Source organism: Pseudorasbora parva, chromosome 4, assembly GCF_024679245.1.
Source record: "Pseudorasbora parva isolate DD20220531a chromosome 4, ASM2467924v1, whole genome shotgun sequence".
Classification (NCBI taxonomy): Eukaryota; Metazoa; Chordata; class Actinopteri; order Cypriniformes; family Gobionidae; genus Pseudorasbora; species Pseudorasbora parva.
In genome coordinates, this window is record NC_090175.1 from 581,586 (window position 1) to 599,538 (window position 17,953).

The 17,953-nt window shown below is 43.2% G+C and overlaps 1 protein-coding gene across 1 annotated transcript; it reads left to right on the top strand.

The window, feature by feature from the left end:
- The first annotated feature begins 436 nt into the window (after positions 1–436).
- Positions 437–17,671, top strand: LOC137073831 (uncharacterized). The gene is made up of 34 exons (XM_067442534.1): positions 437–515; positions 832–944; positions 1,114–1,220; positions 1,357–1,527; positions 1,664–1,869; positions 3,562–3,662; positions 3,926–4,044; positions 4,389–4,544; positions 4,629–4,843; positions 4,936–5,021; positions 5,530–5,657; positions 5,731–5,856; positions 6,124–6,317; positions 6,400–6,491; positions 6,592–6,722; positions 6,845–6,972; positions 7,086–7,206; positions 7,296–7,508; positions 8,902–9,072; positions 9,154–9,291; positions 10,235–10,284; positions 10,377–10,509; positions 10,595–10,677; positions 11,676–11,802; positions 12,807–12,997; positions 13,084–13,174; positions 13,256–13,391; positions 14,563–14,744; positions 15,696–15,851; positions 16,123–16,256; positions 16,379–16,512; positions 16,866–16,960; positions 17,071–17,329; positions 17,497–17,671. Exons 1-34 carry the CDS (start codon positions 466–468, stop codon positions 17,571–17,573), a joined length of 4,614 nt encoding a protein of 1,537 aa, XP_067298635.1. The 5' UTR covers positions 437–465; the 3' UTR covers positions 17,574–17,671.
- Positions 17,672–17,953: the final 282 nt, after the last annotated feature.

The window sequence follows — 17,953 nt, forward strand, 5'->3', positions numbered from 1 at the left end:
TCATAACTTATGTTGCCCGTGATGTGTTTCAGTTTGAATCATTGGCACTGCTGACCCCTACCCAAGTAGCTGAGCTCACACTGAGCTCTGGAGTACTGAACAGCACCAATCAGATCAGTGCTGTGTTCGACCAACTGGAGAAAGGCGCCGCTTTCAAGAACGTAGAGGAGTTTCTGACGGCGCTGAGCACACCTCATAAGGCAAGTCAATAAGTGAAAGTGTCTGGCAGAGATGGCACTGATGCCACGGAGGACAGCCCAAAGTACGGTGCTCTCTTACAGTGCCGTTGACAATCCTGGTTTTGTGTTTCTGCAGATTCCTGATATCACCCCCGCTGTGAGAGACGTGATGATGAACCGAACTTTCACAATCATCCGATCGAAGATACAAGGATTTGCAGATGCTGACTTGGTTGTGTGGTTCACTGTGAAGCTCGTCCCCATCCTCCCCAGTTTTACCGCAGAAATGCTGGTCACCGTCACTGCTGACATCGGATGCACCAAGTACCATGTGATGTGAGTGATACTTTAAAGTTTTTTTGAAATTGTATTCTTTATAAATCTGGCTCTTTCAATATGTCTTTTTTCTTTTGCTACACATTTTGGTCCTAGAGTACTTTTATAGTTTAATGACTGAGATGCATTATGAAAATATTTATCCGTTAGCTTGTTAGCCAAATGTGTTTATACACACACACACACACACACACACACACACACACACACACACACACACACACACACACACACACACACACACACACACACACACACACACATTAAAGAGGCATATAGAGTTTCAGTATGTCAATGAATCTCATGTTGTTCACAGTGTTAAAGGACTCAGCACAGTTTATGCACAAATGCCAGTCATAAGAAGAGAGGAAATTGCTGCAAGTCTAGTACTGTACCTCAAGCAGTCTGTGAGCCAGATCCATCAGCCAGGTATGATTGCTTGTAGTATTTAGGTTTGTAAAATGCTTTGAATAAAAGTGCTGCTTAAATTATTATACAATAATGTCATCATTTAGTTGAGTTGCTTTCATAATCAGTTAAACTATGCAACATGACTGAATCCCTAAATCTGCAATATTACTGTGTCTTAATTCTGTAGCCTGCACAAAGGACATCAAAAATGATACTGACTGGCTGGTTATGAACCTTGGTCAGTTCTTCACCTATGTGCCCTATTCTGACTTGGCAGAATTCAACATCTCTAGGGTAAAATTCAAAACTCTTTTCAAGCTGGAATTCAAGCTTTCCTTTGTCTCGAGCAGAAATTCTTTGCGCCGTGATGATGTGGAATCCATGTTTTATTTCCTGTCAGAAGTAAATGTTTATTTGTTGTACGGTGCAGGAAGCAGTGTACGGCTCTCTCAGTGGTGAACAGAAGGTAGAGCGAATCTTGACACCAGGTCTGTTGGAGGATGAGTCTGCCTTGAGAGAAGTGTTTGGGTCTGTGGTTAACTCTCCAGACCAGAAGCAGTTGGATGATTTCTTTAACAAATTCATCAGCATTTCTGCACAGGTGGGAATATTTTTAATTGACTTGCATATTCCTATAATGTGTGTTTTTTTTTCTGTTGTTGTTGGCTAAATTCAGATGTACTCTGTGTCTATTCAAGAGTATATGTGAAAGTGTCAGCATTGTGCTTTGTTTTCAGAGAAACGTATCAAGCATCAACACTGCTGTGAGCAGCATCATTCTGAACATGACTCTGATGAACCTGGAGACCAGATTCAAAACCTTCAACCCGCAGACGTTTTCTCTGTGGTTCCAGACTTACTTGCACCTGTTCCTCCCTGGGATTGGTCCAGATAGTCTTTCTGTCATCCCTAAGACCATCAGCTGTGATTCTTACAGAGAAATGTAAGCACCCCCTGTGAAACATTGAGTCCTTAGCCAAAGAAAAAAAAAAGTCTATTTCAGAAAAATTCACAACCTTAGCACAGTGTTGGCCAGCTGCTTTGACCTTTGGTTAGAGCCCAAGTTCAGCCATCAGTGCAATGCCCAGGGTCATTCTGACATTCTAGAGCTGTCCCTTTGTGAAAATCCTTTATTTACTCCAAAAACAACTCAATGCACAGAAATAAACAGTAAGCATTCACTCTTCACTGTGCTTGTCAAGTTACTAGTTACTAAAGACGTTAAATAACTGGATACATTAATGCTATTAAAGGAGGTCATTTTTTATTTATGACATGACCATATTATTTGATTAATTTCAGGTTAGTATGTACTAATGATTGTTTCAAAAGAGAGAGTGTGTCCACTGATTTTTCTGTGCTATTTGCAGAGATACACTACCGCTCAAAAGTCTGGGTTCAGCGTGTTTTTAAACATTTTAAAACATCTATAAGAAAATATTGAGAATATTAATATTTAAAATAATGCTTTTCTTTTTGAAAATGTATTAAATTGTAATATATTTCTGTGATGGAAAAGCTCTGTTACTTGATCCTTCAGAAATCATTCTAATATGCTGATTTGAATAACATGTATTATGGGTTTAAGAGCGTAGCGCTAAAACTATTGTAATTGTTAAAATATCCAGGGATCAGTATTCTCCTCTAAAACTGATTAGGCAGACCAAACTGTAAGTCATAGAGACTTGAAACTTTGAGGGCTGGTAATACTTACACTGCCTACAACAACACCAAAGCTCGTCCCAATTGCCCTGACGGGGGCGGTACCGCGCTCAAAAGTGCCAAATGGCTCATAACTCCTAAACTGTTAGGCGTAGACTCAACTGTCTTATATCATTGGAATCCTTGGCTCAAGACGGAAATGCATGTTAATGTTTTTTTTATTTAAAAAAAAAATCTTTTGTGGACTATCGTAACCAAACCTGTGCAGCAAGATTTTCTAGAGTTATATTTTTAAATATTATAATTAAAAAAAACATTACATTTATATTCACTAAGGGCAGCCAAACCGTTCAAACTAGGAGGAGCAACTTTTACCAAAATGGCTATAACTCGTGAACAGAATGAGACATTTTGACCAAACTCGCTGCACCTATGCAAGAGCTCATTATGTGGTCATGTGAAAAAGGATGCAGCGACTGACTACTTGGTGGTGCTTTAACACTGAAAAAACATTCTGTGTATTCTTCCAAAGAGTCAAGACTGGCTTTGAGGACACGCCAATGAATTTTGAGCAGCTTTCAGACAAGGTTAAAGGAAGCAGATTGAAACAAAACTCTCTGGGTCTGTTTAACTCATGGCTCTAGAGGCCTGTGAGAAATTATAAATTCGTGCCTTCATGTTTTTTATGTGCATAAAGAATTGTGTATCACAACATTTTTTGCACACGCCTACAACATTCATACCACATGGTAGAACTCCTCGTGCTGAGGAACTTTGCCTCTAGGACCGCCACCACCAATTAAACGATTGTAGAAATATTAGAGTTTAAATCAAAAAACAACTTCGGCGAAGTAGTCCTAGGTTTTAAGCTCAACCTTGATGAAACCACTGCGGCACAATGACATCTTAGTCTTTGTGTTTAGAAGAAACATTTGTATTTCATCAATTCATTCCTTTATTTCTGTGTTTGTAGCTTGAAAGGCTGTGATGGCGTTTTCAGCAGCCTCACACTGATTCAGAGTAAGGATGTCTACCGCTTCACACGCGACTATCTCTCCTATCAACCCAGCCAAGGTATTGTGTGTGTGTGTGTGTGTGTGTGTGTGTGTGTGTGTGTGTGTGTGTGTGTGTGTGTGTGTGTGTGTGTGTGTGTGTCTTAATAAATGTATAAATATTTATAAATCATACTATGTGACTTTAATATTCTGTAATGGGTTTAGGGGTATACAGTTTAAACAGGATAAAAATCATAATGTGTATGGAGAGTCCATGTTAAACATGACGCCCAGTGTTTGTGTGTGCATGAGCATAAATCTCCTGTCTCTCTGATATTTCAGGTCAGGCCTGTGTGCAGAGTATAACAAGTGACTCCGACTGGCTGCTAAAACATTTCGGCCAGTTCCGCATATTTGCCTCCTTTACTGAACTGATCAACTTGAAGAGAGACTTCAATGGGGTGAGCAGAGAAACTCTCACTCTTACTGTATTCATGTTCTTGCTGTTAACTGTGAAAGCATTTTGTGAGAGAAATAACGTTGCATAGTTGACTCGTTTTTATTCAGAGCTCTCAGATACAAACAAAATAAACTTGTGCTCTCAACAACTCAGTACAATGACACTACCTCAGCAATCTTTCCCCAGCTCAGTCTCTCTCTCTCTCTCTCTCTCTCTCTCTCTCTCTCTCTCTCTCTCTCTCTCTCTCTCTCTCTCTCTCTCTCTCTCTCTCTCTCTCTCTCTCTCTCTCTCTCTCTCTCTCTCTCTCTCAGTGTTTTAATACCCGTCTCTCTCTCTCTCTGTCAGGTGGAAGCCGCAGTCTTGCTGACTCCGCCTCAGCTGGCAGAGCTTTGCTCCGCCCCTTCACGGCTCCGTGGGCCACAGGATGTTCACACCGTGATGAGTGCCATTGAAACACAGCAGCTTTCAGGCTTTTTTGATGTTCTTTCTCCAAACATCCAAGTATGTCATGGAATTATTTCTGCTGTGATATACATATATATTTATGTCTTTTTCTAATGATGCATTCCCTCCCGTGTCATACAGGTGAATGAAGTGAACTACTCTGCAGAGGTGAAGCAGGCGTTCCTCCAGACGGTGTTTGGGAGAGCCGGGCTGTCGTCTCCATCAGTCAATGATTCGGAGGTCTCGGTCTGGCTTACGGTTCGACTCAGACCATTGCTGTCTTCTTTGACATCGGCGAACGTTACAGTGTACTTTGACATTGTCAGGACTCGAGGCTGCGGTGTCATACAGGAGGCGTAAGAGTCTAACATTGACCTCTGTTCTAGTGAGAAATTTCATAGGGTTTACAGAAAATTCACTCACTATGTTTGTGTGTTTAATGTTGCAGTGTAAGTGTGCTGGACTCTTTAAGAACGGCTCTGGATGGAAACACACAACGTCAGATCTATGACAACATCCAACATTTACTCACAGGTACAAAACACACACACACACACACACACACACACACACACACACACACACACACACACACACACACACACACACACACACACACACACACACACATATGCACACATGTCTGGTTCTTTATCTTTATGGGGACCTTCTATAGACATAAGGGTTTTTATATTGTACAAACTTTATCCCCTTTTATTTTTTATTTTATCCCCTTACACTAATCCTACCCCTAAACCTTATGAAATGTCCTCATATTTCATGTTTACGTCATAATACCAGTGCAATACCCATGTCATTATAAAAAACATTTTAATCACAAAAACAAACACACTAACCCTACACATCCCATCACAAAACTTTCTATAACAAGAACCCCAATGATTCAGGTTGAATTCCCCACTGGGATAGAAAAACATGTACAAAACACACACACACACACACACACACACACACACACACACACACACACACGAAAGTACTCAGTTGAAGAAGCACCTGTCCATGTTGTTTGTCCCTCCAGATGCGGATCCTCTTCGCTGTTATGTCAATGGGAGTTTCTACCGCTTCCTAAAGACTTCCTTCCTTCATTTCGGATTTCCAGACCTGAATAGCTTCCAGTCTCTAATCCCTGTGGGCAAGAGGCCTGAGGTACCGCAACAACATTTCCCTCTCATTCGCCCTCTTTCCATTGCAGCCCTCCTTACCTGTTTTTTTCCTGCAGGTGTTGAGCTCCATCTCTACAGTGGAGCTGAGCGAGTTTCTGCAGGCGCAGCAAAGCCTCTGGAATGGATCGGGACTCTGTGATCTGCTCAGCCAGTACAACCAGACCGCACAATACCTGGAGAAGGTAGGACACCCTGAATGATCTCAGACCTTCCTGAAAAAGGAACTTTTACTTTATGATTCATTCGTGGATCCTTGTGCGTTTCAGTAGATTTGTGAAATGCCACTTATTATCTGGGGGCTCGTCCGGGATATTCCTAAGAATTCCTAAATTTTTACACTCTGAAGACCAAAAGGGCACTTACTAACCCCCCCCCCCCCCCCCCCCCCCCCCCCCCCCGTTAGCAGAGCAGAGTCCTTGTTTGAATCTGTGTGTCTCTGTGTCCCGCAGGAGCCACTGGGGTCCGTGGCTTTGGCCCGGCAGGTGTTGTCCTGTATCTGGCCTCAGGTTCTGAAGGTGGAGGTCGGGTCTGAGGTGGATCGCTGGTTTGAGTCTCGACTGTTTCGGTATCTGCCGCTGCTCACCTCACAGTTCATCAGCCCAGCGCAACTCAGCAGCGCCACCTGCCTGTCATACAGGAAACTGTAAGCTTGGGGGTTATGGATCATAAAATACCTCCACATGAATGTCTCGTTTTCTACTAAGTGTGTTTGTGTGTTTGTTTAGTGTTTCAGTTCTTGGAAACAACTACAACTTCTCCAAAACTGATTTCACCCCAGAGTATGTCTACAGCTCAATGAAGGTGTATCTCACAAATGGTATGAATATATATTTGCTATATGTTTCACAGCTGTAGAGTTGTGTGGATATAAGTCTGTGTCTGTTTGTTAGAAACTGTAATTGTGTGTGTGTGTACAGGTGGCTCTCCGCGGTGCTATAATGCCTCCAATCCTCAGCTGAATGCCACGAACTGGCTTGCCAGCTACATTGGCGTCTTCATCAGCTACGTCACTCTGTCTGACCTCAACTCCTTTGTGTCATCTAACCAGGTAACACACACTCACTACATTTAGGAAAGTGACTTATTAATGCGATTCATCTAAACACACACATGCATGTCTGAACTTTCAAGAGAAGCGTTTCCAATAACAGCGCTCTCGTTATTGTGCAGATCGGTGTGTTCTTAGAAAACCCAGAAAACCTTCAGCTGCTCAACAGCACCGTAAAGATGCAGTCCAGCGTAGTGAGCTACTATATAACACAGCTGTACAACCAGAACCCATCCTTCAACCCCGTCAGGTTAGTATCACAGCGACTCACGGATGACAAGCATGACTGAAGTAGAGCAACTATATTCACGTGTGTGTGTGTGTGTGTGTGTTTTGTGTGTGTGTGTGTGTGTGTGTATGCAGGATACCAGGTCAGTTCCTGTGTGCAATCCCATCATATGCATTTGAGCTTTTGGGAACATCAGACAGCTTGTTGCTCCTCCAACGAATCAACGTCTTCTGCAATGGAACCGAAAGCCCTGAGGTGATCAATCAATCAGTCGATCGATTCTTTGATCATTTTACTGCATTTGACCTGCAGCACTGACACATTTCCCTTCATCCTCTGTTCAGATTACAGCTGCTCTCGCTGCCAATCTCCCCTCCATCTCCTCCTCCACCATACAGCTGCTCGGCAATCAGAGCGTCGGCCTGACAGAGGGTCAGATCAGCTCCGCCTCCTCTGAGGTCATCAAGGGCGGGCTGCCGACTCTCAGTGTCGTCAGTGGCTGGAATCAGGGCCAAGCTAATGCAGTCATACAAACTCTCATTAAGTCCAACTTTTCAGTGAGTCTTAATAGCACTCATTTTGATATAACTCTCTAAATGGGATTCAAACTGGGGTCTCTGGCGTGGGAGGTGGGCCACGTAGGACCTGTTATATTGGTGCCGTGACCCAGATTAGAGTGAGGGTTAAGGGGTGCGTGTCAACTTCTCCTTCCTGGCCTCAAGAAGACTGATGCTAGAGGCTGTGGTCTATAGCGCCCTTGTTAGAACGCCCACCTCCCATGCCAGGGACCTCGGTTTGAATCCTGCTCAGAGTGGGTTGAGCAGAACCCAACATGTCCTCCAACCAATACGTCTATATAGGTCATTTGTCACTTACTTGAAATACGACCCATAGGAGCGTTTACTAAAGTTGCGCCCCTATCAACAATATTTGAATTCATGAAATACGACCTATAGGAGCATTTACTTAAGTTGTGCTCCTATTGACAATAGGACACTTTCATTTTAAAGCATTTTTCCCTTTTATCTGCATAATATTTCAGGTTTTGCATAGCTCAGCTGGTAAAGCATTGCAATATACAACAACATGTGATCATGCAATCATGAGTTCGACCGCAGGGAACACATGTGCTCATAAAGTGTGTATGCACTATAAATCACAGGGTAGGTTTAGGGATGGGGTGTAGTTGTAAATAAAATATATCATTGTTTGTTTGTTTTTTTATTATTTATTTGACAGGGACCATGTGCAAGTACATTAATCTTACAAGTGAAAAGATGCTTCACACCAGATTTAGCTTCAGCTAATTTCCATCGCAGTCCTTGGGCAGATAAAACAATAAAATATATGCATCTTAAATATATATTTTTGCTAAATGGAAATATGACAAATGGTGGTAAAAAGTCCACACATTGCATTAAAATGAACATGCATTTTGATTGGTAACGACAGTCATACATCTTTTTATGACGTCAAACGTAACACGACACTGTAAAGAAGAGCGCGCATGAGTTTAAAACATAAACAAAGGTCGAAATAAGGTGGTTGAAAATTATTTTTTGGAGTACAGTTTAGTAAAACCAGTAACACACACTACAATCACTCAATCAGCTTTATTTATATAGCGCTTTTACAATGACGATTGTTTCAAAGAAGCTTCACAGTGTTAAACAGGACAATATTGCAACAGAATTTGATTTGGATAGTTTATAGAATTAAATATGACCTAATTAATTAATTTTATTTGTATATTTAGTTGAATAACTTGGATCATAGTTTTAGTGTCCCACTAAAATTCAGTACTAGTGAGTAGACTCAGAATAGAAAAGTATAAGTTCAATAATAATTTCACTAATGTCTATTATTTCTTTACAATAGAATAAAATAAAATAAGGATGACAACAGAGTGACACTTGTGTTTCTGAGTAAAGCCTTCGAAATGTTTTGCAGATCGACAGCGGCTCTTCCTTGCTGTCTCTCGGGACGCTTGTCAAGGGAGTCCCGTCGGGAACCATCTCCAGCATTACATCTTCAGAGCTTCTAAACATATCCAAAAACCCCACGTTCATCAGCAACATCCTCTCGGCTCCAGTCATCCTGCAGCTTGTTTACGTCACGAAGGTGAAGCTCAGAGGCTTTAAAAGAGTATCGCTGACCTCTTCATCTTCAACCGCCTCTTAAACTCTGTCTTTTTGTCCCCAGATTGTGTCCATCGATAAAACTAAAGTCATTGAGAATGTCCCGGATGCGCTGGCTGGCTCGATCCCACGGGTGTTGCTGGTTCCTCGGGAGTCTGTCAATGTGACCCTGGTCAACAACAAGCAATGGACGCAGGATCAGGTGCGACATGCCTCCGCTTTCATGATGATGGAACAAGGGAAAACATTCTAAAATATCCTAGAGGACCTGCTGTGATCAGATTTTATGCCCACGACGCTGTTCAAATTGACCCTCATTGAATTTCTATTCAACAGTGCTTTATACAATACAGATCGATTGATTCAAAGCACATTCATGAAGAAAAAAAATATATATATATAAATAACTGAACCAAATTCTGCTGTAGAGCAGCTCTAAAAAGACGAAAGAGTCATTATTCAGATCAATTCAGTTCAACACTAAACGAATCATGTAAAAACTGAAATCCCGTATTGCAGCTTTTCAGAAACTAAATATATAAATGTGATCCTGGAGCACTTCACCAGTCCTGATCTCACGGGTATATCTGTGGCAATAGCCAACAATGCATTGAGTGGGTCAAAATTATCCATTTTTCGTTTTTGCCCAAAATATTAAGGATATTAAGATCATATTCCATGAATATATTTTGTAAATGTCCCATCGTAAATATAACATAAAGGTATATTAGTAGGAATATGCATTGCTAAGGCGATTTTCTCAACATTTAGATTTTTTTGCCCCCTCACATTCCAGATTTTCATATAGTTATATCCAAAATATCGTCCTATCCTAACAAACCATACATCAATGGAAAGCTTATTTATTCCGCTTTTAGATTATGCATACATCTCAATTTTGAACGTGTATGTGTATTGCAGGATTGCACACATTTTGTGTAGCCATTCTAAAAATCATATATCATAAACCTAAATGAGAAAAAAAAGTCTGAACTTCAAGCAGTTTTAAAACCCTAATGTGGGTCAAATAAATGGTGATTTTTGCAGATGGAGCGGAACACGTAAAAGATGCTGCTTGCCTTTTGTTGCATGTTTGATTGTTTGAGTGTTTATGCTGATTTTCGGTCATATTGTCTGTTCATTAGGCTGTGATGCTGTTCGGCTCCGTGGCCAGTGTCAGTAAGGACACCGAGGAGTAAGTGACTCAGAACTATGAAGAGAGTATCAGCTCTTAGGTCATTGAGCAGGCCTTTGACAGCATGTGTGTGTGTTTGTCTCCCTCTGCAGGCTGTCCGAGGCGCTGCTGCAGGGTTTCACCTGCACTTCGGTCCAGACGCTGGGTGAGGTGAAGGTCAAGCAGCTGGTGCGAGCCTGCAGACATCGGCCTGGACGTCAGAAGGTCCAGCTGAAGGAGAGTCAGGTACCTGCGATGCTCCACCACAGAGCTGGATGTTACTCAAGTCTGTTTTTGCCAGGTTTGTGACTGTCGTCTTGTTGTTTTTCAGCTGATGTGCATGTATAACTACGTGAAAGACGAGGCCTCACCGAGCTTCACAGATTTACCATCAGAAATGCTGCTTTACTACAGGTGAGAGACACATTTACATTCATTAGACGAGGCAGACTTATTTATAAATGCACATTTCATTCCAGCCTGGTCTCATTGCCAAAACGTACTTGTGGCAACATTTTCGCAAACCATAAAATACATACCAATAGGTGCATATCACTGCAGTTTCCAAGAGAAATGATCTCTAGAGTCAGTAAAACAGCAAGCATTTTGGATTGTTTTTTTAATCATAGTCCTTGATTTGTACACAAATACATTTTGGAGTTTGCGTCACTTAACCAGCTCCATATGTTTAGCTTTTCTGACCTTTTAAGCTTGCTCCATAGCTCAGCTGGAACAGATTTGTGCTTGCGATGCTGAAAGATCAGGAACAAATGCCGTGAAAATAGAGTCATGATAAAAGAGCTCAAAGATGAGTTTAAAACACAAGCTAAAATTACATGGATACCATTTTTTTTGTCACATTTGCTGTTGTTAACACTATTCGGGTAGGTTTAGGGTTTAGGGTTTGGTGTGGGTGTACGTTAAAACACCAGCATAACAAAACATGCCAGATTTACACACATTTCTTCCGGAAAAAAGCTTTTAGTGCCACCCAGTGGACTTTCACTTTGAAACTGCAGTGATATGTACCTATTGGTACGTATTTTGTGGTTTGCAAAAAGGTTGCCACAGGTCAATTTTTCCAAAATGATGATTTAAAGTGATTTATATAAAAATAATTTAAAATAATCACAACAGATGCATATGAAGTTTCACGCTGTGCTTTCAGACTGCATAAATAGACAGTAAAAAAGAGAAAACCATCGTATTATCTTCAGTTGTTTTGCACCTCTAGTAAATGTATCTTGATGTAAGAATGTTTAGATGTTTGTGCTGGAAGACAAGACAGACACACTGAAGAAGGACGTCATTTATCACAGTGCTGTGGGAAAAATCTCAAACAGGATGCTATCAAACAGTTTGTTATCTTACTTTTTTTCATGGTCATCTGTTCATGTGTTTTTGTTCGTCAGCTATGAGAAAGTGGCGAAGGCAAACTGCCGGTCATATTTCAGCGCTGTAGGAATGGCAGATTACTCTGTTCTTTCCAGCGTCCTCGACAAACAGACGACTCTGTTCAACAACGCTCGCAACTGTCTGGTGAGTAGCACACACACTCACACATGGGCGTCGGAACCATTGTGTGTGTGTGTGGGACAAGACCCAGCCACTTTTTACAACCAATGATATTGGATCCACTCACTTTTATCATCTCTAATTCAGCATATGTCTGTATACCTACCCCTAACCGATAAACACTTTTTATTAAACATGTTAGATGCTTTATTTCCACTTATCTAATATATTCTCCATTTTTATTTAAAATAAGTGCCTTTCCGAGCTGATATGTGACGGGAAGAGTAGAGTAGAGCAAGTTTGGCAAAAGGCAGATTCGAACCTCAGATCGATTGGCATCAAAACCGGATGCCGTGCGTCTTACCCCTACTGTAACGACTGCTCTGAGACTTTGGGTTGGAGATCCAAACGCAGCTTTATTAGAATGATAATCCACAACCGTAGTCAACAAACAGGCAAGAGGTCATAACAGGTAGGGCCATCCAATCAGGCAAACAAAACAATTGACAGAGGCAAAAGGTTAATCCGGGACACAGGCAAGAATTCCAAGAAAACCAAGAGATATGAAACCATGTATAACGCTCAGAAATGCAGCGTAACACTAAACAAGACTTCACAGTGAATGACAGAGTGAACGTGATATATATAGGCAGAGGTAATGAGGTGATGAGATGGGTATAAACAGTGAGTGCTAATGAGTCCAGGCAAAGGATTATGGGTAATGTAGTCTATGACAGAATGACAGTCCGGATTGGAGTGCCCTCTGGTGGTGAACACGGGCACTCACACTGGTGAACTGTGACACCTACACTATAGCCACGGTTAATAACTCAGTGATTTCCGTAACTTTGTCTGGCCCAATTAATTATTTAATAAACGGTGGTATATTTTTATGTAAATGGCATCTAAAAAATTCAGAGAGAGGACCCACCCTTTACATGTGCTTCCGACACCCATGCTCACACACACATTCAGTGTCCGTCTTTCCACTCCAGAATCATGTAATCGTGTGTGTGTGTGTGTTGTAGGGCATCTCGGGTAGCAGTCTGAGCAAAGATCAGGTGGAAGTTCTGGGGAATCTGTCGTGCACACTGGAGCCCATCTACATCCAGAACTCTGATCCATCCATCATTGAGAGTCTGAAGAGCTGTCGCGATCTGTCCGATGCTCAGATCAGTGCGGTGGAAGCGCTTCTGCTCTCGGGAAACACGGCCTACGGGTGAGAGAACTCAATGGCTCAAAGGGCAGTGAGTGTTGTGTTGGGCATCAGTGTTGTGAGATTAACAGACATGAGTTGTGTTTCAGGAACTCCTCGGTGTGGGATCAGCAGACACTGGAGCGATTGGACATCCTACCGCTGTATTTCACCAACGTCTTCTGGCTGCGGTTCAGCGCCGTACGGATGCTTTTTCTCTCCTTCCCTCTTGTGCTTCAGGTGTGTGTACAGCTGCTTTATTTCTCTGTGTGTGTGTTACAGTCTGTGAAGAGGAAGTACATGAAGGAGTTCATGCCGTCCTTGAGGATGAGAAACACAGAGAAGCCCAAACTAAAGAAACTCTTTAAGAACTGCAACGCTCAGTTGGACGCAAAGAGCAGAATCAGGCGCTCTGCAGGTAAAACACACACACAATGACACACAAGAATGATTCAACTATATGTGGTTACAATAGTATGGAAGATAGTTTCCCCTACTGAATGCTTAAAGGTCCCATGGCATGTTTTTTTTATTAGTTTATAATGTTTCCTGAGGTGTACTTATATTGTTAGAATGGTTTTTACATAAAAAAGTCATACTTTAGAAATAAAAGGCATTTTTCCTATACTGATATTAGCGTGTCTGCTGTGAGACTTCAGTGAAAACGCCCACTGTTGTGATTGGCTGACATCTTTGCATTTGAAATTAGATTATGTGACGGAGGGGCGTGGTTTAGAGATGGGTGTGGTTTAGAGAGGGGGCGTGGCTGAGAGAGAGGCGGAGGGCTGGGGAAAGATTGCTGAGAAAGTGTTATTGTACCGAGTTGTTGAGAGCGATGTCAGCGTGAGTTTATTCTGTTTGTATCTGAGAGCCCTGAATAAACACTAGTGAACTTTTCAACGTCATTTCTCTCACAAAATGCTTTCACCACAACTAACAACAAACACGACATCCACGTGAATACAGTAAGAGCTTCTGTTGAGCAGCTTGGACAAGTGTGCACTGAAGATATATCCGAACATTGTAAAGAGTGTTCTTTGATCGCTTTCTGTAGTTTATTCGTTGAAATAACAGATTTGTTTGCTGCTCAGTGAAACGTTGTGAAGTTGATGGTTTTAGTGACTGGCCTGATTCCCTGATGCATCATGATGGCCAGTGGCGGGACTGACAGTAATAAACGATTTAGAAAGAAAGTCTGCGTGAACTTGAATGATTAGCTACACATCAGAACTCACTGATTCCAGATCAGGCATTAATGAGCACTGTTACTCACTGTTTGTGGCAGTGCTGTTGAATCCATATGGTAAAGGGTTAGGGTTAAGTTTAGGGTTAGGGTTAGGGTTGAGGTTAGGGTTAGGGTTAAGTTTAGGGTTAGGAAGGCGAGGAAAACTTTCCTGATGATGTTATAACAGGAGAATTCAGGATCTGCTCGTCTGGCCTCATTTTCCCAAAGGTAGAGAAAGACAGAACTCGGCTTACACTGATGAACATTTATAGCCACTTGGTGACAATATTCAGGCTTGGGGAACTCATATTAATGTTGAAAATGCCATGGGACCTCTAATAAGTTTGATGTTTGTGTGGGTCAGTCTGCACTGCAGGAAACATCACTGAAGCCACCATCACTGACGGCTCCTTCCCGTTCGGCTACACTTCGGCTCAGTTTGACGCGTGTCTGGACGCCAGGGTCCTGCGGGATAACCTGGCCGCGGTCGCAGAGAAGGTGGACGACAACGCGTTCCAGAGAGTGGTTCTGGACAAGCTGAAGCAGGTGAGCTGTGCTGTGTGAGGCGAGTGTGAGGCGACTGTGACACGAGTGTGAGGCGAGTGTGACGAGAGTGTGAGGCAAGTGTGACGCTAGTGTAAGGCAAGTGTGAGGCGAGTGTGAGGCGTGTGTGAGGCGAGTGTGAGGAGAGTTTGAGGAGAGTGTGATGAGAGTGTGAGGAGAGTGTGAAGAGAGTGTGAAGAGAGTGTGACGAGAGTGTGACGAGAGTGTGAAGAGAGTGTGACGAGAGCGTGAGGCGAGTGTGAGGCGAGTGTGAGGCGAGTGTGACGAGAGTGTGACGAGAGTGTGAGGCGAGTGTGAGGCGAGTGTGAGGCGAGTGTGACGCGAGTGTGACGCTAGTGTGAGGCGAGTGTGAGGCGAGTGTGAGGCGACTGTGACGCGAGTGTGACACGAGTGTGAGGCGTGTGTGAGGCGAGTGTGAGGAAAGTTTGAGGAGAGTGTGATGAGAGTGTGAGTGTGACGCGAGTGTGACGAGAGTGTGACGAGAGTGTGAGGCGAGTGTGACGCGAGTGTGACGCGAGTGAGGCGAGTGTGACGAGAGTGTGACGAGAGTGTGAGGCGAGTGTGAGGCGAGTGTGACGAGAGTGTGAGGCGAGTGTGAGGAAAGTTTGAGGAGAGTGTGACGAGAGTGTGACGAGAGTGTGAGGCGAATGTGAGGAGAGTGTGACGCGAGTGTGAGGCGAGTGTGATGCGAGTGTGAGGCGAGTTTGAGGAGAGTGTGACGAGAGTGTGAGGCGAGTGTGACGAGAGTGTGACGCGAGTGTGAGGCGAGTGTGGCGAGAGTGTGAGGCGAGTGTGACGAGAGTGTGACGAGAGTGTGACGAGAGTGTGACGAGAGTGTGACGAGAGTGTGAGGCGAGTGTGACGCGAGTGTGAGGCGAATGCGATGTGTGTGTCATGAGTGTCGTGAGTGACGCTAATGAGTGTGTGTTCCAGGTGTATCCTGCCGGTCTGACCGATAGCGTGCTGCAGCTGCTCTCGTCTGTCTCACGACAAGCCACAGTGGAAGAGATCAGGACGTGGAGCATCACCACCATCGACACGCTAACTGCTCTGATGGACAAGAACAATGGAGAATGGGACAAAGACAAGGTGTGTGTGTGTGTGTGTGTGTGTGTGTGTGTGTGTGTGTGTGTGTGTGTGTGTGTGTGTGTGTGTGTTTACTGGAGTTTATTCAGGCACACAATGGCTTATGTGATGATAGAAAGCTATAAAGTAAATGAAGAATACGTGTTTTTTTGTAAATAGGGACCATACATGTTATTGATTTGGCATTATAGTGAGTTTTATATATTAATTGATGGAAGTGCAGCTGCATAAACCTGTGTGTGTGTGTGTGTGTGTGTGTGTGTGTGTGTTGTAGAGTATGGAGCTGATCCTCAGGTATCTGAGTGTGCCCGGTCACACTTTAGGCACTAATGAGCTGAACGTCTTGGGCTCGAGCCTGTGCTCACTGAACGTCTCCACACTGCAGAGCATCACAGCAGGAGACCTGAGGTACTGCAGCTCAACACCTCACTCCGAATGCATACACAACATCAGCTCCTTCACTCATTCACGCCTCTCTCTCTCTCTCTCTCTCTCTCTCTCTCTCTCTCTCTCTCTCTCCTCATGTGCAGCAATGCAAAAGTTCTGGATGTTTCCTCATGTTCATATGAGCAGAAATCAGTTCTGTACGTCACTGCAAACTCCGCATTCAGAGCTCAACGCAGCAACGGCCCGATTTACTACCACCTCATCAACCCTTTCCTCGGTAACACATACACAAACACAGATAGACACTCACTTAAACACTATATAAATGTGTGTGTTTGTATGCATTGTGTAACTTGAGATTTGTCTGAACGGGACTTTAAAAGACTTTTCACACATTAATATGATGCACACGACTAAGCATTTCAGTCAAATCTCTCTCTCTCTCTCTCTCTCTCTCTCTCTCTCTCTCTCTCTCTCTCTCTCTCTCTCTCTCTCTCTCTCTCTCTCTCTCTCTCTCTCTCTCTCTCTCTCTCTCTCTCTCTCTCTCTCTCTCTCTCTCTCTGTGTGTGTGTGTGTGTGTGTGTGTGTGTGTGTGTGTGTGTGTGTGTGTGTGTGTGTGCGCGTGCGCAGGTGGAGCTCCGGTTGAGGATGTGAAGGCTTTGGCCTCTTATAACATCACTATGGACATCAGCACCTTCAGAAGCCTGAGCTTACCTGTTTTGACGGTAGATTAACCCCCCCCCCCCCCCCCCCCCTCTCTCTCTCTCTCTCTCACACACACACACACACACAGCTCTATGTTGGTCTCACTCTGACTCTATGCCGTGTGTTTCAGAGTCTGAGTGTGTCTGATGTCCGGGCTCTGATGGGTTTGGTTGTGGCGGATCTGAAGGTGTTTGAGAACGACTCTGTGGTTAAGGCCTGGATCTCCTCCCAGCCGCAGTCTCAGTTAGATACCCTAAATCTGGGTCTGCGTGGAGGCAGAGCCGATCCGGCCACGACCTCCGCTTCCATCACCGGACCAGCCAACATCACCGCCAACACCAGCCAACCAACATCGCCCGCTCCCAGCCAATCAGCTACAGCTGCATACGGTAAAGCCACGCCCACTCTGACCCACTGACACCTCAGAGCCGTGATGAGGAGCCTGTCTAACACTAATGACTGTGTGTGTGTGTGTGTGTGTGTGTGTGTGTGTGTGTGTGTGTGTGTGTGTGTGTGTGTGTGTGTGTGTGTGTGTGTGTGTGTGTGTGTGTTTCAGGATCTGCATCAACGCTCCGTCTCCCTCTAGGCATGTGGTTCATCGCGTCCTGCATGTGGCTTCTGACTTTGACATGATACAAAAATCAATGAGATCATTCTCAGAAATCCTTTAGACTGATTGTAATATTAGATCTTAATATCAATAATATATTTTTGTTTATTTTATAATCAGCTCAAATTTGTCTTGAAATTATTTTTAATTTAATGTTAATGATTGTGTAACATATGTGAACTAATTTATGATATTTCTTGTCTAATAAAAGTAATTACCCTTATCTGATGGAAATGAAGGAAATCATATTGTTAGATTAATATATTGATGGAATAGCAAATTATCTTGTGCCTTAACTGTTGCGGTAAAATTATTATTTTGTTTTCTCTTTAATAAAATTAACTTGCATCTGTATTCCTGTATTCCTGATAAATGTGTGAATTATGTACCAAAATACCTGCAT